At 44.6% G+C, this 26,910-nt stretch overlaps 1 protein-coding gene across 7 annotated transcripts in view; it reads right to left on the reverse strand.

Moving 5' to 3' along the window:
* PHF21B (PHD finger protein 21B) overlaps window positions 1-26,910 on the reverse strand; it is a 273,496-nt gene that overhangs the window by 16,400 nt on the left and 230,186 nt on the right. For all 7 annotated transcript variants that reach the window (XM_075070440.1, XM_032804763.2, XM_032804762.2 and 4 more), the window contains 2 exons: window positions 9,812-9,863; window positions 5,058-5,134 (listed from right to left, as the gene is read on the reverse strand). In XM_075070440.1, the coding sequence (XP_074926541.1) occupies window positions 5,058-5,134; window positions 9,812-9,863 (129 nt within the window). The remainder of the gene's footprint in view (window positions 1-5,057; window positions 5,135-9,811; window positions 9,864-26,910) is intronic.

Here is a 26,910-nt window from a genome sequence, read left to right on the forward strand (position 1 = left end):
TAGTATACTGCAGCTCAGGTGGCAGACCTGACGCTTGCAGCCACAATATACGCCTCATAGCTATCCCCGAGGTGAGAGTCCTAGCTGCTGAGTCCGCGGCGTCCAACGAGGCCTGGAGGGAGGTCCTCGCAACCTTTTTCCCTTCCTCCAGGAGAGCTGAGAACTCTTGGCAGGAGTCCTGTGGGACAAGCTCTACAAATTTCCCCACTGCCTCCCAAGTGTTGAAATTGTATCTACTCAGGAGGACTTGTTGATTCGCCACCCTGAGCTGGAGGCCTCCTGCAGAGTAGATTTTCCTGCCCAACAGGTCCATATGCTTGGCCTCTCTGGATTTTGGGATTTGGACTACCAATGAGCAAGGAGGAGGGTGGACATAAAGGTACTCGTACCTTTTTGACGGGACCATGTATTTACGCTTCAACCCCTTTTGCTGTAGGAGGTACCGATGCCGGGGTTTGCCAGATCGTATCGGCTCGAGCCTGAATGGAGCGAATGAAGGGGAGCGCCACCCTCGTTGGGGCCTCTGCTGAGAGGATACTGACCACTGGGTCATCCACCTCAGGAACTTCCTCCACAGGCAAGTTTATGTTCAGGGCCACACGGCAGAGGAGGTCCTGGTGAGACCTGAGGTCAATTGGGGGCGGTCCTGACGTTGCCGTTCCCGCCACAGCCTCATCCGGGGAAGATGAGGAAGAGAACCCAGGGACCAAAGGGTCTTGGAGAGACTCCTGGTCCTGTGGGGCATCCAGGGGCTGCTCCTGTTGGTCCATGCCCTGGGCCGGAGGTTGGTCCATGCTCACTGGAGGAGGTCTGCTTGCCGTGGACTCCGGAGCCCGATGGTCGGAGGGGGCGGAGTGCGGCGGCGGATGGTGGCTACCTTGGCTCTAGTGGTAAGCCCACGGAGTCCAAAAGGGCCACTGATGAGGACCTTGGTTGTCCAACTCTCCATAAGATGCCGTGTCGGCATGAGAAGAGATTGACGGCTGGCGAGACGGCTACGGTGGGGCGGAGACCGTGTGAGGAACGTCTCTGCGGTCAGTAGAACCGGCCCAGTGCGGTGCCGGGGAGCAGTACCTGGAGTCCCGCCGGTGCCGTGAAAATGACCAGGACCTACGACCAGCGCGGTGCCGGGAGGTCAACCGGTGCCGAGATTCGCCATGCCGAGATTGGCTGCGGGAAATGCGGTGCCGCGATCTGGAGCAGTGCCGGTAATGTCTGGACGGCGACCGGGACCTGGAGCGGTACCGCGAGTACGACTGGTACCTTGATGGGGAGCGGTACCGGGACTGCGAGTGGTCGCGGGACCTAGAGCAATGACGAGACCATAAGTGTCTGCGGGACCTGGACCGGGATCTGGAACGACGGAGTCCCACGGTGCCGGGCGAAGAAGGTATGAGGGCTGGCTTGCCAATAGATTGTAGGACCCACACCGGCGGCGCCGGGGGTCGAGGCAGCTCAGGCTCCGTCATTGCGATCAGGTCTCGTACAGCGGAGAACGTCTCCGGGGTGGAGGGCACGATGAGCTCAACCGCGGCACGTGCCAGGGAGCTGGTAGGCACCGGACTCGACGGCCCTTCCGAGGCCGGAATCGACGGTGCAGCAGACATAGGTGCTGCGGCAGGTGGAGTTGGTGCCGGGCGGTCTGGCTTGGCTAAGCGCTCAGACTGCGCCGTGGGTATAGCGGCCGCAGGAGGCTTGCGCTTCTTGCTCTGCGGTGAGAACGAGCGGTGCCGACCAGAAGCTGGTGCCGGAGATGGGTGAGACGACGTCTTCTCAGAGGGCGTGCGGTGCGGTGCCGAGGAGGTGCTTGTTCCCGGTACCGCGGACGGTGCCGAGGACGGTGGAGTTAGCGCTGCCTCCATCAGCAACTGCTTCAGGCAAACGTCTCGCTCTTTCTTAGTTCGGGGCTTGAACGCCTTACAAATCCTGCACTTGTCCGTTAAGTGAGATTTGCCCAAGCACTTAAGGCAGGAGTCGTGCGGGTCGCCTGTGGGCACTGGCCTACGGCAGGTCGCGCACGGTTTGAAGGCCGGTGATCCGGGCATGAGCCCGGTACCGGGGTAGGGGACGGGGCTAACCTCCGATCCCTTCTAACTATCTACAAAAACTATTACTACTAAAACTAACTACTAACTACTGTTAAGAGATCAACTATATACACAATTTACAGAAAAAATGAGAGAATCGCTAGGGAGGTGGAGAAACAGTTAGACTGCGCTCCACAGTTCCAACGACTGACACGGGCGGTAAGAAGGAACTGAGGAGTGACGGGCCGGCAGGGGTATATATTCGACGCCATAGCGGCGCCACTCCAGGGGGCAACCTGCCAGCCTGCCGAGTGTTGCTAGGGTAAAAGTCTCCGATGAACGTGCACGCGGCGCGCGCACACCTACTGGAATGGATATGAGCAAGCACTCGAAGAAGAAACCTGGGTTTGTAACCTAGAGAATAAAGGTCTCCATGCACAGTAGCTGCTTTCCTGACCCATCAGTTCCTGTGCTGTGAGATTGCAAAGAGTGCTGTACTCCTCCAACAGATGTTGTTGAACCTACTTTCAGGAACATTAGAGTTTTCTTTCTAACAAATGATTTATTCAGTGGTTAGTAAACTGCTCTCTGTCATGCTCTTCAGAATACATGAATGACTGGATGGCTAATGAATTTTTAGCTGACATCTGTTCCTTCAGAAAACATTCAGCCTGAAACATAGCCTTCCTTCTGTTTTAAAAAATATACTACCCAGGGTGGAAGAATGGAATAATTTCTTAACAGCATAAAACCCTCAAACATGCTTCTGGGCAGAGATTTAGCTGCAGAAACAGAAATCCAATTTGAAACAGCAACTGCATATTCACAATCAAGGAGGTTAACAGCACAATGAAGCACACTTTCTTGGCTCCTGCAGTTTGGGGGAGGAGGCAAGTAAGAAGTGTAATTTATATGCCATTTCAATTTAAACAATCATAAATTAAAGATCATCCACTAGATCAGCTGTAAATTAAACTGCACCAAAATGCCTGAGAAAATGCCACAAAATACCTCAGCTCACTGATTAGTACATCAATCTGCGAAGCTAATTGATTGGAGGAAAACCGTTTGCTTCCATTTTATTTGAATGACATTCCCTATGGTCAGTCCTTAATGACAGCTCTTAATGAGGACAGAGCTGGTCAGCCACATGAATCTCTCATTTTAAGATTCTTTCTACATGTTATTCTTCACTTCAGGATATACTTTTGAGAATAAGTCTAATAAGAACCAAGAACTAGGATATGATAAACGTATTTACCTCCTCATCAACCCTATACAAGTTAATTTAGTTTCTCAAAAATATCCCTCAGATTAGGACCCAAAAAACCCATGCAACATACATTTTAAACAATCCAGTTGCAGTAAACTTCAAGCCAAGTTTACTTGAGGTCCCTATTGTGGTGGGCACTATATGTACATATAGCAAGAGACAGTCCTTACCCTGAAGAGCTCATAGTTTGAATTAATAAGATAGAAGGGGTGGGGAAAAGGAAGCATCAACATTCCCCATCTGTAAAATAGGGATAACTGAGGCAGAAAGAGATTAAGCAATTTTCCCAAAGTTACAAAGCAAGTCTGTGGGCAAGACAGGAATAGAATTCAGATCTCCTGAAACCCACTCCACTGCCGTAAACCACAAAACCAACCTTCTTCACAGATAAGTCATTCAACAACCCGTTTACATTCTGCCTACCAGTTCCTTTCTCTCAACAATCAACTACCTCCCCTCTACCACATTGGCCAAAATAACCGGATAGCTCAAAAAGCTGGTTTAGCTATTAGTCTGCATTGCTGATAACTTGTTGAACAAAATCCAAGTTCTTTGGTTTATAGCACACAGGAAAAACTAATAAATGTTGCGTATACGTAGAGCTTGCCAGAAATCAACATTTCTATTCTATGCGCGATTTCAATTTTTTTTTATTCTGAATTACAACTGAATAGTAAAATTTCCAAATTCTCTGTGGAACAAAGATTGTGAAAATTTTTAATTGAAAACTGTCATAACATTTTCTTTAGATAATGTCAAATAGCTTCCTTGTCAATGTATTTCATTTAAATATGATAAAATATAATTAATTTGTTAACTTTTATTACATTAAAATATTAATTTTAACGATATAAAAGTAAATCTACACGATAGGTGAAATGCTTTTAACTTTTTCAAAATATTTTGCCATTATCAGAACAAAACCAGAAAGTCAAAATGTAATTTTTTTTTTTTTTTTTAAATAACCCAAGCTTTGAATCCAATGCTAGAGTAGGGTCAAATTTTGTTACACCTGCAAAATCTCATTGGTGTGAACACGGTAGTACTAGAATAAAAGAGCAGAAGTTAGATGTCAGGGTTTCATGTCAGAGTTCCTTTACTATCAACAGGACCCATAGGCACATTAGTTAATAACTGCTCATGAAAGGGCTAGATTGTTTTCTCTGCTTTTTCACTGACAAGTATTACATGTGTAGCAGCAGTGCAAGTTTCAACTTACTGGCCCATCACTGTTCTTCAGTCTTGACCTGGAAATACCCTTCTCTATGGGAAAGCATGTAATTAGGTCTCATGTTTATTTACCCTTTTTTGGCCTCTACTCAGATCATCAACAAGGGTTCCAGTTAGAGCCAAATGATGTTCTGATGTGAAAAGCTGTTGCCTAGAAACTGAGATAAAACATGTTTGTCTCATACTCCCTCTCTCATCAATCTCTCTTTTAAGTAGATGAGGTTCCTCATTCATATGTACTTTTGCAATAAGAAGTACTTAAGCCAGGGTTTCTCAGACCGGTCGCCACTTGTGTAGGGAAAGCCCCTGGTGGTCTGGGCTGGTGTGTTTACCTGCCCCATCTGCAGGTCTGGCCGATCGCAGTTCCCACTGGCCGTGGATCGCTGCTCGGCAGGGCGGGTAAACACCCCGGCCTGGCCCGCCAGGGGCTTTCTCTACACAAGCAGCGACCCCGTTTGAGAAACCCTGACGTAAGCCTTTTATTGGCATAGAACAGAACTGTGTTTAAAAAGTGAATGATAAAGTACCTCAGTTTCCAAGAGTCCGCTATAGGCTGGATTTGCTGTGCTTCTTCTCTTTCTTTCCTGACGCTTGCTCTGGATTTCTGTAACCATGGAAAGAAACGTTCATTGTGTGTTTCTCACTCATCGGGAAAAAATGTAGATATAACTTGTTAAGCAAGATGCTCTTGCCCCCGATGCCTGGGGCATTGTGTTCAGTTTCAGTTTCTACAGTATAATTGCATTGCCTCAGCACTGATAGTTGCTGCAGTTCAAGGTTTGATATTACTAAGCCTTTCTTATAAAATTCAAACATAGGCATTTTTATTTCATCTTCCTCCAAAATAGGCTTGCTCTGCACTAAAAGATTTTATTATGATGCCTTCAGAAACATATTTAGAAAGCACCATCAGATGACTTTCAAAGCACTACCAATATCTGTTATTTTAAAAAAAGAGCATATCAAACATATATCCCTTGCAATTTGTATCAAGTAAAAATCACAGGGATATTTTGAAATTTTACTTTATATTGATTTTGTTTTCCTCAGGTTAGGAAGGTGATGAAAATCAGGGTCAAAATGAGAATCTAAATTCAATCTTAACTATGGACTGATAATTTGTCTGTCCATAGTATACAACAATATTATGATCTTGTGCATAGAATACAGTATCTCTGTTACTGGCAGAGGCAGAAGTAAGGCCTTCTAAGGTCATCATAATTGGAACTCCAGATGCACCTAATCACAGTCCAGTTTAGCAGTACGGAAACACAGGAAAACTCTTGTTTTCTACACCAAAAGGGATTTAGGACTAATATTGGCTGTGAAAAGTAATGTGGCATACCTCTGTATGTAGATAGGGTAAAATCCTGAACTCACTGAATTAACCAGGCCAGGATTTCACCTGGTGTATTTCACTTTATTCTTTGCAAACTGCTTGTGAAAATGGAGAAAGACGTTTATTATGTCAGTGTATTTTATAGCCTTCATTTTTCAAATCGACTAGTAATCTTGGATGCACCATTTCTGGGGACTCAGCACTTTCTGAAAATCAGGCTCCTGAAACATGTCAAGTTGGATACTGAAAATCACTTGTCACTTCTGGAAAAACTGAGGCTTACATACACTATCTTTTCTCATTGTTAGTCCTGGTGAAAAATGCTAGAGACTGAAGTCTATGTATTTGCAGGCAGCAGCTGTGCAAACTTTTCCTCAATGTCATGATATCATGACTATAAGGGGCTACCCTCTAGTAGCAAGAAATTAGTTCACCCCAAATGCCCATCCAGCCTTTGGCTTTAGCTGAGGTTGCCAACAAGTGTGCTGGAGGGTTTTGGTGGTGTGGACACTCATTCAGTAGGAACTGGATTGAGAAAACTAAGCTCAAGTCCCCCACAGGGCATGCCCAGTCACCAGATTGTAACAACTTTTTGTCATTGATGCTGGATACAGGATGCACTCTGGTGACCCAGTCTGGTGAAATGTTTGGTTCTCACTGCCAATGTCAGAAGTATGTATGTATGTATGTATGTATGTATTTTTTTTTTAAGAAAAAGCTAAAAAGAAATACTTTAGGTGGGTTTCATACATCAGCAACACATTAATTGGAAATCAGCTTTGTCCCCAGGGAAGCATCAGCCCACTGCCACCATCACCAATTAACATCTCTTGTAAACTGGTCTATGCAGCCTATATTGACAATGTATCCTGAATGACATGTACCTCTTACAAAAATCCAACATAAGGTTTGTGTATTCCATTTACTACTTAAACCCTCAAACCAAGGTGCATGTGACTCAGGTTGACTCTCTGCAGAGCACTGTGCTGTTTCCCAATGAAAGGAAAGAAACTTTTCTGGAAGTTAGCAGGAAGGGTTGCTAGGCTGACACATACATTCCTGCAGAAGTGGGTCACAGCCCATAAGTTGTCTAGGGCCCTCAGCCACAAAGTAAATCAATACAAAGGAAGGAAAAAGATATTACATAATAGAGTAATGATATCAAATAAGTTTTAATGACCCAGTCTGAATATGCTTTACATTTTTATTTCCAAAAGCATAAAACTGCTAACCACATTAGAAACACTAAAAATAAGATGAATTTAATGACCAATACTGCCTGACAAACAGCAATGACTGGTAACAATAAATATGACAGAGGACTGAAATAATAAAATCTCAGGAGAGTGAAATCTATTGATGTACTTTTCTTTGACAGTTGTAATCACCACTAATTGTGAAGAAATGCCCTTTCCATAGTAAATGCCTTTATACAGAGCTATTTATTTAGAAGTAGTAGGAATATGAAAAAAAGTGAATTTGTCTAAACAGACTGATTTTGCAGGATTAGAGTAGTATGTAGATTAAAAAATGTAAGTCTTTGCACTTACAGTATAAGAAAAAAATTTGGGTGCTACTTGGTATTTTCAATATAGTGGCATCGAATTAGCATGTTTTATTAAACCAAAGGGCAAAAGAACTATGATATGAAGAGCATCATTCTGAATATGTTTAGTTTGCACTTTATCATAATTTCAGATTCTGCCCCATTTTCCTCAAATATAAAAGAGAACATGAATAATCTCTAAGACTTGCAACCATCATCTGTACTTTTTGAATTATAAGAGACGCGCAAAAAATGCTCTCACTTAATTTCCATTTCAATCTATTTCCATTAAAGAATAGGAAAGCTGACGTCTTAAACATTCTTTAAACTGCTTTCAAATTTTCAGTCTTCAGGACACTAGTTAATTTTCTATAATGCAAATATAAAGAGAAAAGCCACTCTGGAAAAATGAGCAACAAAATTAAAGCAAACCTACCGCATATTTTGGCATGATATTGTTATTAAAATGCTGCGGTCTCCCTGAGGTACTAAATAAAAAAAAGCAATGTACTAGAGAAACAGGAAGATGAGTGGTTTTATTAAAAATACATAAAAATCAAATTTTCCAGTGGTAAAACGGGCTCTAACTCAGATACTGAAGTACATGCCTGATTTTAAGCCTGAGTAGTCTAATTGATTTTACTAAGAGCTTGTCTATGCAGTGGGGTAATGCTCTTTACGGGGTGTGATTTCTAAAGTGCACTAATGTGTGCATTAATTGGTCTATGCAAACCTTGCTGGTGTGCATTAAAAGTTCCCTAGAGTGCTCTGTAGTGCTGTTTTAAACAGTACTACATTAAAGCCCTTTGGAGAACCTCTAGTGCGCACCAGCAGGGCTACATGGACCAATTAACGCATAACACATTAGTGTGCTTTAGAAAGTATAGCCCTCATAGAGCACATAACTCCAATGTGTAGGCAAGCCCTAAGACTACTCGCACACTGAAAGTTAGACATATGCTTAAGTATCTTCCTGAATGGGAGCCATAAGATAGGATCTTAATAAATTAGTTAGTAATTTATGATTTAATCATGCAAAATCAAAGGCCAGATTCTCAGCTGGCATAAGTGCCAGTGACTATGACAGGGGTCAGCAACCTTTCAGAAGTGCTGTGCCGAGTCTTCATTTATTCACTCTAATTTAAGGTTTCGTGTGCCAGTAATACATTTTAACTTTTTTAGAAGGTCTCTTTGTATAAGTCTATAATATATATCTAAACTATTGTTGCATGGAAAGTAAATAAGGATTTTAAAAGGTTTAAGAAGCTTCATTTAAAATTAAATTAAAATGCAGAGCCCCCAGGACTGGTGGCCAGGACCTGGGCAGTGTGAGTGCCACTGAAAATCAACTCGCGTGCCGACTTCGGCACCCGTGCCATAGGTTGCCTACCCCTGGACTATGATGAACTATACCAATTTATCCCTGCTGTGGATTTGGGCCCAAGTTTTTATAGAAAAAAACCTACTGTCTGAAATTTGTAGTTAATGTTTGGATCTCTTCCCCTTGCTGCCAAAAAAATCTGTTTCACACCTGCAGCAAATGTGCAAATCAGGCCACTTTTCCCCATCTACACTTTCACAACAGAAAAAGATGCACAAATCTGTTAATTCTTGCAGTTTATTTTTGAAGATTGCCAAGAGAAAGGTCAATGGTATCTGGCTGCTGCAATGAATTCATGTGTTTGTTCTATATTGTATGCAAGAACCTCGGAAAATATGCAGCTCTTCTCTGTGGAATCCAACATGGCAAATTAGCTCACTTTTTGAATAAACATTTAAAAAGTTAGCATAAGGGAAACCAATCCGAGTAAAGATTTTTTTCCAACCACAATAAAGCAAAATCTTAAATTTCATCCAAATGCCCTGTACATTGATCATGGGACTACAGAACACTTAGGGATCAAACACACACTAAAAGGTGGACATTGGCCCAGCAAGTGGACTGGGGGAGGGGAAGAAATCTGCCTGCAGAAAGGGTGGGTAAATTGGCTCTCTGATTCACAGCCAGATCTGCGTTGGTCACAGCTTTGCTGGAGTTTAGGTTTTGTAACCTATGACCCTCATAACAGTTCTCAAAGGGTCATCTACCAGCTGGGACTGCTTGAGAGCAGAGCATTCTAGCCAGACCCCTCCTGACCCATTATGCCAGGCATCCCAGCTGAGGAGTCAATGTCTTCTCCCTGTGAGGCACGCAAAGAGAGCTAAGCAAGAGCCAGGGGCTCTGACCCACTATTTTTAGGATGAGAGGGACAGCTGAACATTGGTAAGATTTTACCAAATCCTTCAGCTTTCTGTAGACAGATTCCTCAATGATTCTTACTGTCTGCAGCATAGTATGGAGAACAGACCAGATTACAGACTAAAGTGTAACTGTAAAACAATATATGAATACTTACCTTCCAAGTGTTCTGTTGTAACCAGGCCTAATGCTACCATAAAGGCAATTTTCTAGGGAAAAATTAAGAAAGTTTAGTTTTGCATCCTATGATAACGACTGTAAAAAAAATGCCAGCTTTGCCAGAATAAACTCTATTTAGGGATTTTAAAAAATTCTACTTTTTGAATAAATATGTAACAACGTGAAAAACTGAAGATCTGCTTCAGTTATATGTGAACAGACATATCCTACATGCATGATTACATGAGCCTTGGTAATATGCATAGATTTACCAAAATCCAATGATATAAACATAAGAATTTACAGGTGCAGGTATCTGACTCCAAATTAAAAATTTAGATTCATTTTGCTTTGATCAAAAGCATCAAAATGAAACATTTAGACATTTCCTAAGTGAAAATTCAAGTTTTCATTCTGTGAAGCGTTGATATTTTGACTTTTTGTCCCTATTAGGGATGAAACCAAACTGAAATACCAGAATTTCCAGTGTGATGAGAATTCCGATTTTCAGATCTAATAAACGTTATCATCTTCATTTTACATACGAAGAAACTGCAACTGAGGAGGTACAAAGGGCAGAGTTGGGTGCCTATATCCTTTTTGTTCCTTTTAAAATTTTTATCAGAAAGGTGAAATAATATGCCTAAGACCACACAGTGACACAATCTCAGAGCTAGGATTGGAACTGGGGAAGCTCCTAACTGCCAAACCCATACTCATTCTGCCAGACCACATAGTCTGCTCAAGGTTCAGTGCTTGCCATAGATAAAAAATGGGTAAGTGGCATCACAGTACTAGCAAGATGGATGATAGTATTAAATTGCCTCTTCGGCTACTGTGGTGATGATGGGCATACAACCAACTGACAGATTTGCATGACAAATCTTAACTCCAATAATCTGCACTCCTTACACATATAAAACACCAACTGGTATCAGTGGGGGGTCCTGCACATGAAGGAAAAGCAGAATATCTGATCTGAGATCCACTGTGTAGATCTGAGAGGGGAATTTTGTCAATAGATTTGAATTACAAGCAGCACCTGATGAGAGAAGCTGGGAGTTAACTTTACAGCATGATAAACCTATCTTTAGTGATTTAATTGACTTTTTAATTTCAGGCTTAGAAATTCTAAACAGTCAATATTTGATTAAATTCTCATAGCAGAGAAATAAATGCATATGATATTACCTGAAAAATAAATTGTGAGTAGGGGCAAAGTGTCAATCTCTTGAATCTAAAATCAAATTGAGATTGGAAACCCTGCTAAATAATTTCAAATTTTTATTACAAAAAGTATTTTAATAAAATTTTCGAACAATATTAATGATAGTATAGTTATTTAACATATGCACAGTATTCATTAAATGGACCTGATAGTTATTTCACTATTAAGGATAGAGGAGTTAGACCTTTATAGATGTCTGCAAGACAATTTCTTTTTTAAAAACCTTAGTACGAGCTGTATTTCTTTAATGAGTATTATTTTAATGGTATATGTATTTTTATGGGCTTCACTTTTTCATAATGATGTGCTCCACTGAATTTCACTCAAAACACTACCTTCACTGCTATACATTTTTCAAAAATCTGAGGTGCTACAATGGAAAATTGCTAATTCTCACTACACTAATCCATAAAAGTGATAATTCAGTCTATCCAGGTTCTCATTTCACACTCATCTCCATGGTATATCAGCCCCTTAAATGTGTTTAAAACTAAAGCATCAATCTCTCTATTCCTTTCCTCTGTAGGTAGGAAGAGTAAACTGTTTTGACTGAAGTATTTTCTTCAGTAAAAAATAGAGCAAGAAAACTATACTGAGGAAATGAGTAAGAAATGAGCTTATTGGGAAAAAAAACAACTGGAAATTGATTATGTTAAAAGTTTAAAATTATGAAGATTTTTCCATTTTCCGGGATTCATTGTGAACATTTTTGGCAACAGTTTCTGTGACTTCTAATTAAAATTTTAATTGAAATTATCAACTTTTTTCATTTACTAAAAACTGTGTATTCGGCAGCCATAATTTTTCCATACAGTTTTAATAAAATCATACTTTTTTTATTAAGATGTTGCTAAAAATGTCATGGAAAACATTGCCAAAAATGGAAAATTTCACTGTCAGCAAGTTTTAGCAAAAAGTTTTGTTTTCTTAAAAAGGACATTTTTTAAAGAAAAAACTTTTAGGGCAAATTGTTTTTTGACAAGCTCTATACATCAGTTTTACATTTAGGCCAAAAAGGTATTTAACAGCGTGCATTACGTTCAGCATTTCAGTGACAACTCAAGCAGTCAGTAATGCCAAAACACACACATGCTTAAGTACTTTGCTGAATCAGGGACCTGGTAATACTGGGATCCGTTTTTGCAACTCACATCTCTTTAAAACAAACCAATTTTCTCCCCGACTTATTAGCAAAAATCGAGTGGGTATTTCCTTAAAGAGGAAGCATCGCTCAGTAGTTAGGACACAAGCCTTGGTTTTGAGAGATCCAGGTGCAATTCCTTTGGACAAAGCACATAGGGCCAGATTTTAAAAAGTACATAGATGCTTAAAAATGCAGATGTTCAAAAATAGATTGAAAATCAATGCAAGTTAGGCCCCACCTGCTTTTGAAAATCCCACTATATGCCTATCTGCATCTTCAAGCACCTCCATACTTTTAAAAATCTCCGATCCCCATCTGTAGAACAGAAAAAGATGGTTACTCACCTTTGTAACTGTTGTTCTTCGAGATGTGTTGCTCATATCTATTCCAATCAGGTGCACTGTGTGCACGTTCGTCAGAAGATTTTTACCCTAACAACACTCGCTGGGTTGGCTGAGGCGGCCCCTGGAGTGGCGGCGCCATGGCGCTGGATATATGCCCCTGCCGACCCAGCGCCCCCTCAGTCCCTTCTTGCCGGCTACTCCGACAGAGGTGAAGGAGGGAGGGTTTAGAATGGATATGAGCAACACATCTCGAAGGACAATAGAGTAACCGTCTTTTCTTCTTCGAGTGCTTGTTCATATCGATTCCAGTTAGGTGACTCCCAAGCCTTACCTAGGCGGTGGGGTCAGAGTGAGATGTCGCAGAGTGAAGGACCACTGAACCAAATGCAGCATCTTCTCTGGACTGCTGCACTAATACATAGTGGGAAGCGAAGGTGTGCATGGATGACCAAGTCGCTGCCCTACAGATCTCCTGGATGGGTACATGGGCCAGAAAGGCAGCGGACAAAGCTTGAGCCCAAGTGGAATGGGTGGTGAGGTGACTAGTTGAAATGTGAGCCAAGTCATAGCACGCACAGATGCATGATGTGTCCCAAGATGAAATGTGCTGTGAGGAGACCAGTAGGCTCTTCATCCAGTCTGCCACCTCTACGAACAACTGAGATGTCTTTCTAAAAGGCTTTGTTCACTCGATGTAAAAGGTGAGAACCCTAGGAACATCTAGAGAATGCAGTTGTTGCTCTTGTCACGATGCGTGCGGCTTCAGAAAGAAAACCGGGAGGAAGATGTCTTGGTTGATATGGAAGGCAGACACCACCTTATGGAGGAAGGCGGGGTGTGGTCGCAGCTGTATCTTATCCTTATGGAACACCGTATACCGTATACCGTATAGGGTCCGCTGTGAGGGCCTGAAGTTCTGACACACACCTCGCTGATGTAATAGCGATGAGGAAAGCTATCTTCCATGAAAGGTACAGAAGCGAGCAGGTGGCCATTGGCTCAAAGGGGGCAGCCATGAGCCTGGATAGGACCAGACTGAGGTCCCACGTAGGGACCGGATGACGAACTTGCGGGTACAAATGCTCCAAACCCTTGAGGAATCTGCTGACCATAGGATTAGAGAAGACTGAGTGCCTGTTCTCGCCAGGGTGGAAGGCTGAAATCGCTGCTAGGTGTACCTTGATGGATGAGACCGCTAGGCTGTGCTTCTTCAGGGACCAGAGATACTCTAGGATGGTAGGAACTGGCACCTGCAGAGGGACAGCATCATTCTGGGCACACCTGCAGGAAAAGTGCTTCCATTTGGCCAGGTATGTGGATCTACTGGAGGGCTTCCTGCTACCCAAGAGTACTTGCTGCACTGTACTGCAGCAACGCAGCTCGGTCTGAGTTAACCATGCAGCGTCCATGCTGTGAGATGGAGGGACTGTAGGTCTGGATGGCGTAGTCTGCCGTGTTCCTGAGTTATCAGGTCTGGCCACAGTGGTAGAGGAATTGGTTTGGTCATCGACAGGTCGAGGAGTGTGGTGTACCAATGCTGTCTGGGCCACGCTGGAGCAATCAGAATTAAGCGGCCCTTGTTCCTGCGTAGCTTGAGAAGGTGGACCTTGTGGACCAGGGGGAACGGAGGAAAGGCATAGAGCAGGTGGTCTTTCCAAGTTATTAGGAATGCGTCCGACAGGGAGCCTGGGCAGCGTCCCTGGAGAGACCAGAACACCTGGCACTTCTGAGGGTCGCGAAGAGGCCTATGTGGGGAAACCCCACGTCCGGAAAACAGAATGGATAACATCTGGGTGAATCGACCACTCGTGCGCTAGGAAGGACCTGCTGAGGTGATCTGCCCAGGTGTTCTGGACTCCTGGGAGAAATGATGCCACCATGTCGATTGAGTGGGCTATGCAAAATTCCCAGAGATGTATGGCTTCCTGACAAAGGAGGGAGGACCGCGCTCCATCTTGCTTGTTGATGTAAAATATGGCCATTGTGTTGTCTGTAAAGACTGACACAACGGCCCTGAGGTGTTCGCGGAATACTTGACATGCCAGGCATACTGCTCTCAGTTCCCTTATGTTGATGTGTAGGGTTATTTCCTGTGCGGACCAAAGACCTTGTGTGCGGAGTCCCACAGGGTGAGCGCCCCAGCCCAGAGATGACGTGTCCGTGGTAGGGCCAGTGAAGGCTGTGGGGCATGGAATGGCATCCCCCCACACATCAGGGTGGGGTTCAGCCACCAATCCAGAGAGGCTAAGACCTCCATCAGCACAGTGAGAATTGCGTCCAAGCTGTCTCAGCCTGGACGATACACTGACGAGAGCCAGCTCTGAAGTGGATGGAGGCGAAGTCTGGCATGTCTGGTCACGAAAGTGCAAAAGGCCATGTGGCCTCGCAGAGTGAGGCACATGCGTGCTGTCGAGGTCGGGAAGCTTCAGAGGCCCTGAATAATGGCCATCATGGCCTGAAAGTGGGCCTGCGGTAAGCATGCCCTGGCGAGATTCGAGTCTAGGTTTGCTCCAATGAAGTCTATTCTCTGTGGAGGTTCCAGAGTGGACTTTTCAGTGTTGAGAAGCAGGCCAAGTTGCTCGAAAAATCCCATACCGAAACGAACATGAGACTGCATCTGCACCTCAGAGGAATCTCGGATGAGCCAGTCATCTAGGTATGGAAAGATTTGTATCCGAAGTCGGTGCAGCGAGGCCGCTGCAACAGCCATACATTTTGTGAAGACCCTTGGTGCTGGGGACAGGCCAAAGGGAAGAACAGTAAATTGGAAATGTTGCTGGCTGGCCACAAAGTGAAGGAATCGCCTGTGCAGTGGGTAAATCACTATGTGGAAGTACGTGTCCTTCATGTTGAGGGCTGCGTACCAGCCTCCCAGATCCAGGAAAGGATAATGGTTTCCAGGGATACCATGCGGAACTTCAACTTTACCATGAATTTGTTGAGCCTGTGCAGGTCCAGGATGAGCCGTAGACCCCACTTTGCCTTGAGGATTAAGAAGTAACGGGAGTAAAACCCCTTGCCCCTCAAGTCCTTTGGGATCTATTCTATCACTCCAATGGCCAGGCGTGCCTATATCTCCTGCAAGAGGATTTGCTCGTGAGAGGGGTCCCTGAAGAGAGACGGGGAGGGAGGGTGGAGGGGGCGGGGCGAAACAAACTGAAGATGGTATCCAGTTTCCACCGCGCGTAGGGTCCAACGATTTGAGGTTATGTGGGACCACACAAGGAGGAAATAGGAGAGATGGTTGCAGAAAGGCGGGAAAGGATCTGGCAAGGAGACTGGTGCTCCGCCCTCGAGCACACCTTCAAAAATTTTGTTTGGATCCCACCTGATGGCTTTGGGGGGCCCTGATTCTGGCCTGCTCGAGGACCAGATTGTCTCCTGCAGTTACCATGGCCACGCCTTCTGGTGAAGTCTTGCCGTGGCCAAGTGTTAGGGTAGGTGTGTTGAGGCTGGGTCCGGAAGGGTCTGTGCTGAGTCACTGGGGTATGCATGCCCAGTAAGCGCATGATGGTCCAGTTGTCCTTCGAGCTCTGAAGCCTGGGGTCCATTGTGTCAGAAAACAGCCCTTGGCCATCAAAAGGCAGGTCTTGGATAGTCTGTTGCAGCTCTGGTGGAAGGCCGGACACTTGCAGCCATGAGATGCAGAGCATGGCCACGTCCGAGGCTAGAGTTCTAGCCGCCGAGTCCCCTGCATCTAAAGATGCCTGCAGGGATGTCTTCGCCACTTTCTCGCCTTCCTCAAGCAAGGCCGCAAACTCTTGCCTGGACTCCTGGGGGACCAACTCTTTGAATTTCCCCATCAAGGTCCAGGTGTTATAACAGCTCAGGAGAGCTTGCTGGTTAGCTACTCTGAGCTGTAGACCACCAACTGAATAAATCTTGCACCCGAACAAATCCAGGCGCCTAGCGTCCTTGGACTTAGGACCAGGCGCTTGCTGGCCATGTCACTCCCTCTCGTTCACCGACAGCACCACGAGGGAGCAAAGGTGCGGGTGAACATAGAGATATTCGTAGCCCTTGGAGGGCATCATATATTTCCTCTCCACCCCTCTGGCCGTGGGAGGAATAGATGCTGGGAACTGCCAGGTCATATCGGCATTAGCCTGGATGGTCCTAATGAAAGGCAGGGCAACATGTGTGGGTGCATCTGCCAATAAAATGTCAGCCACTGGATCTTCCACTTCCGCCACTTCCTCCACCTGCAGCATCATGTTTTGTGCCACTCTGTGCAGGAGATCCTGGTGAGCCCGAAGATCTATAGGCGGTGGCCCAGAAGAGGACGTGCCTGCTATTGCCTCATCAGGCGAGGAGGAAGAGGAAAACCCAGGGACCAGTGGATCCTGGGCAAGTTTGGTTGTGGAGGGTCCTAGTGTTTGAGGTCCACTAAGGTGGTGGCCTGTGCTTGGTCTGGCGGAATAACAGCCGCATCCGAGTCTACTGGGTAGGGCGGCTTACAGTGGCCTCAGGCATCTGATGGTCCAAATGAGCTGACCAAGAGGTGCCTGAGGGGGCACCTTGGGATTGATGGTATGCCCAAGGCATCCAGAAGGACCGTTGTGGTGGTCCCTGATCAGGGTCTTTACCTTCACATTGACCTTGACTAGTACCCTAGGCGTCATGGCCCCGGGTATGGAAGTCACTCCCTGCCTGGGACGACGAATTCGGCTGTGAAGGCCAAGGAGGGGCCTAACGCCAATGCGACATTGCACCATCCCGCTCTGTCAGTTCACGCCTTGGAGCTGGAGATTAGTGCCAGGATCTGGAGCAGTATCGCGACTGGGATCGGGACCGATGGTCATAATGGTACCAGAAGGCTGATCTAGATCTTGATGAGGATCTGCAGTGTCAGGATCAGCTGCGAGGCGACCACTGCCGGGACCTGGATCGGTACCGATCGTACCAGGAGGGAGACCTGTGTGAAGTGGAGCGGCGCCGTATGACTGGCGCCGAGATGGAGATCAGTGCTGGGACTGTGAGCGGTGCCAGGTCCGGGACTGTCGGTGGGATCGGGACCACGACCTGGACCGAGACCAAGATCGGTGCCTAGCTGTAACACTCAGCGAGGAAGGTCGCATCAAGGCAGGTTTGCCTATAGATTGGATAGCCTGCGGCGGTGGTGCTGGGGGCTCAGGAGGTCCAGGCTCCATCAGCAAGATCAGGTCGTGAGCAGTGGAGAAAGTCTCCGGAGTGGATGGCAGGCTGAGCTCAACCACGGTCTGCACCGGGAAGCTTGTGCGCACCGAACTCCATAGCCCTTGTGGAGCCGGAATTGACAGTGCCGAAGTTGGCGGTGCTGGACCTGGAGTCTTAGTAGGACGGTCCGGCCTGGGCTGCTGCTCCAATGGCGGCACAAGTGGTGCCGGAGCAGCAGGTGGTTTATGCTGCTTCTTAAGCCGCGAAGACAGCGAACGATGCCGCGACTGTGCCAGTGCTGGAGATGTCTGGAGCCGAGATTCTTTGCTGGTGCTGGGTCGTTTCGGTGCCGGAGGAGCGCTTTGGACTGACGGTGTCTGTTCTGTGTGCGGTACCGAAGGCGCCAGGCTAAGTGCCGCTTCCATTAGGAGCTGTTCAAACGAAAGTCCCGCTCCTTCTTTGTTCGAGGCTTGAAAGCCTTACAGATGTGACACTTGTCTGGTTGATGAGATTCTCCCAGGCACTTCAAGCAGAGTCATGGGGGTCTCCTGTTGGCATTGGCTTGAGACAGGCCGAGCAAGGTTTGAAGCCTGGGGACCTGGGCATGGGCCCTGGTACCGGGGAGGAGGGAAGAGGATGAACCCTGCTCCCTCCAAGTACTATCTACGGTATATATACAACTTACTATTAACTAAACTATAACTACTAAAACTATTAAAACTATTAACAACTACACTAAATACTATAACAACTATACTAAATACAGAACAATGAGTAAAGCTAGGGAGGTGGAGATCAGCTAAGCTGTGCTCCACAGTTCCAATGAGCGTCACAGGCGGTAAGAAGGAACTGAGGGGGCGCTGGGTTGGCAGGGGCATATATCTGACGCCATGGCGGTGCCACTCCAGCAGGCGCCTCAGCCGACCCAGCGAGTGTTGCTAGGGTAAAAATCTTCCAATGAACATGCACGCAGCGCGCGGGCACCTAATTGGAATCGATATGAGCAAGCATTCGAAGAACTATATTATTTCTCCAATTCACAGGGGTGTTGTGAGGCTAAATACATTAAGGAATGTGAGGTGCTCAGATATTGCAGTAATGGGAGCTAGCTAAGTAACCTGAGGTAGAAGGTTTCATTACTTTTACCAAGTGTACTACTGTACATTTAACAGTATGCTATGAAATCTTATCATAATTAAAACTACATTCATAAAAATCCATTAAAGTACAATATCGGGTTTTTTTTAACGGAGTTTGTTCACTTATTTGTAACACTGAGCAATCCACAACGGGGTTCTTGGCCATTAGCAAGAATTAGCAAGGTTCTATTGTATTTGCTGTATTTTTAATTGTGAATTCCAATCTTTCATCACTGACATTTATTTACAGAATTTGTATTGAAGTTTCTATTTATATTTTGTACTTTTAAGATAAATAAAGGAGCAAGTGCTTACACTGTACGTATATAATACATATGTTAAATAATCCTACCTTCTGTATTCTGTACCACCATATATTGACACGTGCTTTGGGAAATGTGCAGTACATCTTTCCACATGGCTTTGTGAAAATCCTTATTAAACTATTTCATGTTGTAATTACATGTTCTATTTATGTCATTACACGTGTTTACACTAATTATGCAGTTAGTACTAATTACACTAATTACATAAATGCATGATAATCAACTAAAGTTTACTTTCAAAGAACAAAAGAAATTAACTCTAAACCTACACTCTGAGCCTTATACTGTGAGATATATCAATAAAATAAAGGAAATTCATAGTTTAGCCTCTACTGCCCTACACTGAAAAGTGTGGTTGAAGACACTTCCTACTTTGCTAGTGATGATAATCTTGTCTCAATAAACAAAGGGTTCAAAGGGCAACGTGCTCACAGACCAGGATACTAATTTAACAGGACGCTCACTAAGGCCATGTCTATGCTAGTCTTTATTATGTGAGCAAAACTTTTGTTCCTTGGGAGTGAGCGACATAAGTTTTACTGACATAAGTGCTTGTGTGCACAGCTCCTCCTCCCCTCGCTCCTTCCCTATGGCAGTGTCCTCTTTTTGGGAACCTGAAATATGGTAATCCTACAGCTGCTAGTGACCACTATATTTTGTCTGCTTCACAGTTTCTTCAGATTCTTGCAACGTTTTTAGAAGCTCTAAACCTCCATTGTTTCCAGCAGGCCCTTGAAATCTAGAGGGAGAAAGCCTTGTAGCTAGAGAGACTTTTTTTAATCTCATCTTTGTCTTTTCTTTGGCTTTGTCTTTTCAGGTTTGGTGGAATTATAAACTATTGAAAAAATTACTATTTCCTTTCTTTTACTTGCTTTCCTCAGAGAAATTCGAGCAGCTTGCCAAAATAATAATTGACTATGAACATTTTGAAGAGTCAGACCTGTGGCCATGGAGAAGCACCACTTAATTGCTGCTAGAATGCCTGAGAGCTGCCAGAGCAGAGAGTGGGGTAGGAGGAATGAACAAGGCACTGTTCTCTCTCCTCCCACACTAATCCTGGCACATGTCCCACACCTTCTATCTTATTTCTCTCTGGGAGTACCACATGAGGTGAGAGACTCCCCAGTTTCCAAGGAAGAGAGTCAGGGAAAGCTGGGGCAGATTCCCTGGTAGAGTGCCTCGATTCAGCAGCTAATCCCATTCTCCAGGGGCATCACATGCAGCAGGAGTCAAAGGAGTGCTGGGCTGGGCTTCCCCCAAACATGCCATTGATGTAATATATGGTGCCATCATCCCTCCTCTAGAAGAACAGCCTTCTCCTGTTGCTAACTGATGTAGTTAGTCCTGTAGTTTAAATAGTAGTGATCTGTATTGCAATGCTGAAGGTTCAAACTCTGATGATGATGATGTATGATACATATAACAGAATTTGATTTTGACCTTTTTCCTTTAAAGAAAACCTAGGTGTTTTCTACAAAAATTACTGTTATAGAGGTTGCAAATCGAACCAATTGAAAGTCAAAGAATGCCAGATTTATGGCTGTCCACATGGATTCCACTCTTGGTGGTTAAAACAGTTGTATATTTGCACAGAGATAGGTACTAGGAGTGCTACTTAAGATTACAGCACAGCCCTACAAAGCAGGTATTGGATCTGGAAGCCTCTTCCAAAGAGCAGTGTCTTTTAAATTAAGTGTGGACCAAGATCTATTTAGCTGCCCTACAAACTTCAGAAATATGGGCAATCTTTAAACAGGCTGGCATGTGCTCTAATGTGGCTGGATCTAACTTGGTTAACACAAAATATATGTCTTTATACAGTTGGAGTCCCACTTAGATAATCTGAGAGGGTACAGTCTGACCCTTAATCCTCCCTGCAAAGGCCACAAACAATCTAAGTGTGTTTCTGAATTACTTTGTCCTGTCAGTTTACAGTCCTTACTATATCAAGTGTAATGAGCAGTCTGGTGTGTGAAGTATATCAAGTGGCTGAAGTTTAGCTTCTGCTGAGGTAGAATGAGGCCTGAAGAAGAAAGCAGGAAGATGAATAAATGGTTCATATGGAACATCTGAAACGTCTTTGGTCAGAATTACCCATAAAGCTGATTTAATGGCCACTAAAAGGCACTCTTCATAGATAAGTGGCAAGGTTGCTAACGGCTTAAAGGAGGGACCTATCACTTTGCTTGAGGTCCTAAGAGGGAGGTAAAAAATGAATAAAGGCCCTTAAGGAAAATACACTATGACATTGATAAGAGTGTGATATGCTGATATTGCTACTAGAGCTGATCGAAAGTCCAGATTGTTTTACAGCTAGTAGATGATCCAGTATTGCTGATATAAGTGATGTCAAGGGAGAAAATGAATGCTGAGATGCCCAAATAGAAATCATCTTCCATTTAACTCTTCCAAGTCAGTCTTGTTGACTGTTTCTCACTTTGGAGCAGAATATTGTGAACTTCAGCTGAACAAATTCTTTCAGGAGACATCATCAAGGCAGCATCCAAGATGTCAGATATAACAAAGCTGGGTCCAGGTGAAGGATCTGACCATTGTTCTGCTGGGCAGAGCAGGTAAGGTGATAAGGCGGGAGAGCTCTGTTGAGAGGTTCATCAGATCCAAATACCAGAACTGCTGGGTCCATTCTTGGGCTATCAAAATCATCAGTCTTGCATCTTGCTTCAGAACCCTCGTTATCATGGGATTGGTGGAAAGGCATACATTCATCGGTGACCAATAGATGACAGAAGTGTCGGTTAGGGAGCCTAGGCTCAATCCCTCTTCGGAACAAAATGTCTGCCACAGTAAACAAGAAATGTCAGATAAGTCTATTTCTGGAAATCCCCATTTGTGAAAGGTGTTCTGCAGGACTGAGCCTATGATAGGCCATTCGTGGTTGTCTGAGAACTACCTGTTAGGTTGATCTGCCAAAGTGTTCTGAAGGTCAAGAAGGTGCAGAGCCAATGGTGCACAGATGATCTTGCTCCCTCTTGCCAGAACACATAGCTGTGGTGTTATCTGTCAACACTTGGACTGTGAATCCCTAGACCAGTGGTAAGAACTCTGAGTGCTAGGCAAATGGCTCTGAGCTCTGGGACATATACTTCAGGTGATTTTTCTGAGGGGACCACAGGCCCTGAGTTTGAAGGGGATCTGGATGAGCCTCCCATGTCTGAATGGAGGCACCTGTCACAGCAGTTTTAGTAAAAAGAGGTGAAGAGACAGGTATTTCCTTGAACACCGGTATTGTCTCTCTCCAACAGTTTAACAAGGAGAGAACTTCTTGAGATACTATGACCATCATGTTCCTGTGGTGAAGTCTGGCAAACTGCATCATGTGGGTGCATGAAGCTACGTGTCCTGGACATCTAAGTCATACTCTTACTGATGTTTTTGGGTGTATTTGAAGTTGGATGATGAGGCTTACTATTGTCTGGAATCCTTTTTGTGGAAGATAAGCTCTTGTTGACATGTAATCTAACACAGCTCCTATGAATTCTAGGGTCTGAGTGGGAGTAAGCACGGATTTTTTTTCTGACTTTCAGGCAAAGAAATAAAGGTCATTTGAGTTGTGTTGATCACCTGATGGGGTTATCTTCCTTGAATCAACCAGTTCGCAAGGTATGGATACATTTAAATTCCATGTATCCTAAGATGAGGTGCCACAACACAAAGTTGTGGCAACACTCTGTACTGATAGTGAGATGTTCCTATCAGGAATCTGTGGGCTTGATGAACAGATCTGTGAAAGTAGGCATCTTGCAGGTTGAGAGCTGCAAAGCAGGACTGAAGATCTAAAGATGGAATTATGGAGGCCAGAGTTGCCATTTTGAACTTGAAACAATTTGTTGAAACATCAAAGATTCAGAATGGGATGCCAATCCCCTTTATTTTTTGGGATGAGAAAATAATGAGAATAAAACCCCATACCCCTGAATTCTAAGGGCATCTCCTCTATCATTCTCAGTTGTAGAAGACAGTCTGCTTCTTACTTTAACCGTATCTCATAAAAAGGATCTCTGAAAAGGAATGGAGAAGGACGACAAGATGTAGGAAGGAACTGGAAGTGGATAGAATACCCTCTTGTTTCAATTTCCAGGACCTATTGGTCCAAGGTAATGTGAGTCCAAGCTTCCCAAAAATAAAAGAGAAGCAGTTGCCAAAGGCGGAGGGGAGAGAGAGAAGGCAAGAGATCTTCTGATGGTTCTGCCAAGCTCTCAACACTAGTGTCAAATCTGCTGGTTGGTGGAAGACACAGATTGTGCAGCGGCAGATGCTTGTTGTTGCTGGAAACTGCTTTCTTCTTGGTGGTTCTGATATTCTTTGAGGCTGCTAACAGTCCTGGGAAGAGAAGCACTGCATGAAGGAAGTCTGGTCTGGCTTGCTTCTTCTTGGGGCTGGAACATAGAGTCCCAGGGAGTATAGCGTCACCCTTGAGTCCTTAAGGATACAGAGGAGCTTATCAGTCTTTGAATTTGAAGTTTGTTGCCCTTAAAAGGAGGGTCCTCAGTTGTAGTTTGGACTTCCTTGGGACTCCCGGAAACTGAAGCCAGGAAGATCTTCTCATGGCCAGCTAGGTTTCAATAGTATTCACTGGTTTGTCAGAGGTGTCCAGTGTGGCCTGTGCCGATGTGCGGTTTATCAGCTGTTCTTCAGACATGATGAAGTTAGCGTCCCTCTCTGTTCTCAAGATTGTCTGTCAGAAACTGAAATACTGTCGCAGTTCAGATATTTGTATTTGGACAGAAGTGTTGTGTAATTAGCCATGCACATCTGGAGGCTGATCGATGAATACACTTTGAATCCAAATGGATCCAGTCTCTTTGGATTTCTCTCCCTAAACGTAAATTTGCGAGGTCCCTGCTGCTTCAACTTCTCTTGGATTGCAGCTATCACAAATGACCCTGCTATTTGGTGGGAATAAAAGTACCCAAATCCCTCATAAGGGACTTGGTACCTCCTGCCAGCTTGCTTCGATGTGGCTGGAATGGATGCTGGCTTGTGTTACAGGTCTTTCACAGGTTCCAAAAAGCCTCTCCTTTATAGGCATGACAAGCCTTCCAAGCACGGATGTATGCAAGATGTCCAGCAGTCTGTGAGGTTTCTCCTGCACCACTTCCAGATGTATATCCAGAGTGTAAGCCATACACTTCACGAGGTCTAGAATGGCTGATGTCATCAACTGAAGAATGCGGCGTAGTAGCTGTGTTGGTCTCAGAATATTAGAGAAACAAGGTGCACAAGGTAATAGCTTTTATTGAACCAAAGTCTGATGGTGAGAGAGACAAGTTTGTTGTGATAAGCCATACATCCAGTATCTCTAGTCAATCTATGATTTTTAATGTCCAGTAGAGTTATGAATTTAAGCTTTATGATACTAGATTCATGCCTTATTACAATAGTGGCCAAATGGTGGCTAGCGAGCCACATGTGGCTCTTTTATAGCTTAAGTGCAGTTCAAGGAGCCCCCCTCACACCTGCCTCCACCGCCATTTTCCACCTACCAGACTGGATGTGGGGAGCCCTGCAGCAGGGTGGTGGGGCTAGAGGCTCCTGCCAGAGACAACTGGTGCCTGAGAGCTGGGAGGGGTGGAGGGGGAGAAGGCACAATTTAAACATTCAGCCCCCTCAACAACTTGAGTCACACACACACAGGAACTCCCCCGCTCTTGCCCTCAGTGGCCTCTCCCTGCAGTTCCCAGCTGTTTGCTGCTGCCTCTCCCTACAGCTGCAGCTCCCAGTTTGCCGGCTCTCCAGGGAGGGAGCCTGGTCACATCATGTGACCAAGCAGAGCCAACAAACTCTGGCAAAAATCTGGTGGCAGGGGGCATGTGACCCCCCTCCAAACCCCAGCAGGCAAGCCCTGGCTCTCAAATTTCTGAAGATTGTCATAAGTGTCTCAGAGGGCCAGTAAGTTTGGTCACCCCTGGCTTATTACAACAATCTGTAACCCAATAACCCCTCCTTTTTATCCTATGACTGCAGAGATGTTAACAGGACACTCTACCTTGAATGGACCCTTACAAAATATGCTAACTACTTAGACTAAACTATCAGTTCCACCATGCATTCAGATGTGACATTCAGAGTGCCTTTTCAATGTGACATTCAGAGTGCCTTTTCCAGACCTGAAGAAGATCCCTGTATGGCTTGAAAGCTTGTCTCTCTCACCAACAGAAGCTGGGTCCAATAAAAGATGTATCTCATACATCTTGTCTCTCTAATTAACTTAAGAAGGCATCCCACAATTTACTGCCTCATTGGGAGAGGATGAGGAGATCACAGTGAGGAGCAGTTGTTCTTGTAGTGCTGTTGCTGTAGTTACCGAATCGCTTTCCTTCTCCTGCCTTTCCAGGATCTGAGGCTACAATAGCTAACCTGGCTGCACTGCTTTATATTGCCTCTTTCGGAAAGGAGAGCTAACCCTACAGGAGACATTAAAACCAGAATCAGACTAACGTAATCTGTGTTTGCTACAGCAGGGCTGCCCCTGGGAGAGTGCGGGGCCCGGGACTTAGGTGTGAAGTTTCTAATCTGCTGAGAGGTGCTCCCCCTGGCTCCGCCCAGGCTCCACCACCACTCCACCCCTTCCCCCAAGGCCCCACCCTCTCCCTACTTCTTCCTACCCCCGTTCTGCCTCCACTCCTTCCCTGCCAAATTCCGCCCCCTCCCCCGAGCATGCTGTGCCCTCGCTCCTTTCCCCTCCCCGCCCAGTGCCTCCTGACACCATGAAAGTCTTATCTGTGGTAAGCGCTGAGAGGAATCACACAATATCAGTCCTTTTAATACTCTTTTTATTATATGAGCCTCTTAAAATTGTAAGAAGAATACCTAAAAAAATTCTCTTCTAATAGGACTATAGATTTATTCTGTAATAGTCCTTCAAAGTTATAGTTTCAAAGTTACTTTGTGTTCAATAATTTATTAGAAGTATGAACTGGATTCCACCTGAACTGAATTTTTGCTAACTAGAAACAGATTCAATTTATATAATTTAAGGAAATCCAGCAAAAATATTCATAATCCAACTTGAGTACCTCTAGTCTAAAAGCACAAAAATCCTGTTAAAAGAGACAGCCGTGTTATGCTGTATTTTTTCAGATCTTCTGGTTTATATTTTAATTTACACAGAAAATGCAGTTCGTCTAACATATTTATTCTTTTATCAAGTTTCCCTTTTTAGTTATTCTGTATACGGGGATTTCTATATATGTGGATATCCATGTATTTATCAAAAGCAAAAACCTGTGTTATATACAATGTAAAAGTCATTAGTCAATGAGAATCAGAAAATGCAAAAGATACACTTCCAGAATGAATGTGTTATATCAGCTTCACTACAGAGCCTAAGCCAGATATATATATGATAACAAACAGTAATGTATTAAGCTAGCGTACACATTTCACAAGAAATAGAGTGCAGTGTGGCTAAATGAACACAGTTGTCAGGCCTGCAACTCTTGCATTTCCTAACTTCTAGGACACAACCAAGAATGCATGTGCACCTAACTGCATTACCTTGTGTTATCTTATTTACATCATGCAAACCGGGTAGCTAGGCAAGCAAGTAGCTGATTTGTGAGCACAAATGCAGTAATTTTGCATGTATCCTGAAAGCCCTTTAGAAATGGTCCCTGTGGCAAATTGCCGGTACTGTTCTGCTGGGTCTCGCGCTTTCTCTTCTCTGGGGTAGGTTCAGGGCGCTATTGCTTGCCTCTGAACCAGTTCTTAATCACTCCCCTAGTGTCCTTGGAGGAGGGGAGTGGAGAGGGAGGGACCT

Source organism: Chelonoidis abingdonii, chromosome 1, assembly GCF_003597395.2.
Source record: "Chelonoidis abingdonii isolate Lonesome George chromosome 1, CheloAbing_2.0, whole genome shotgun sequence".
Taxonomy (NCBI): Eukaryota; Metazoa; Chordata; order Testudines; family Testudinidae; genus Chelonoidis; species Chelonoidis abingdonii.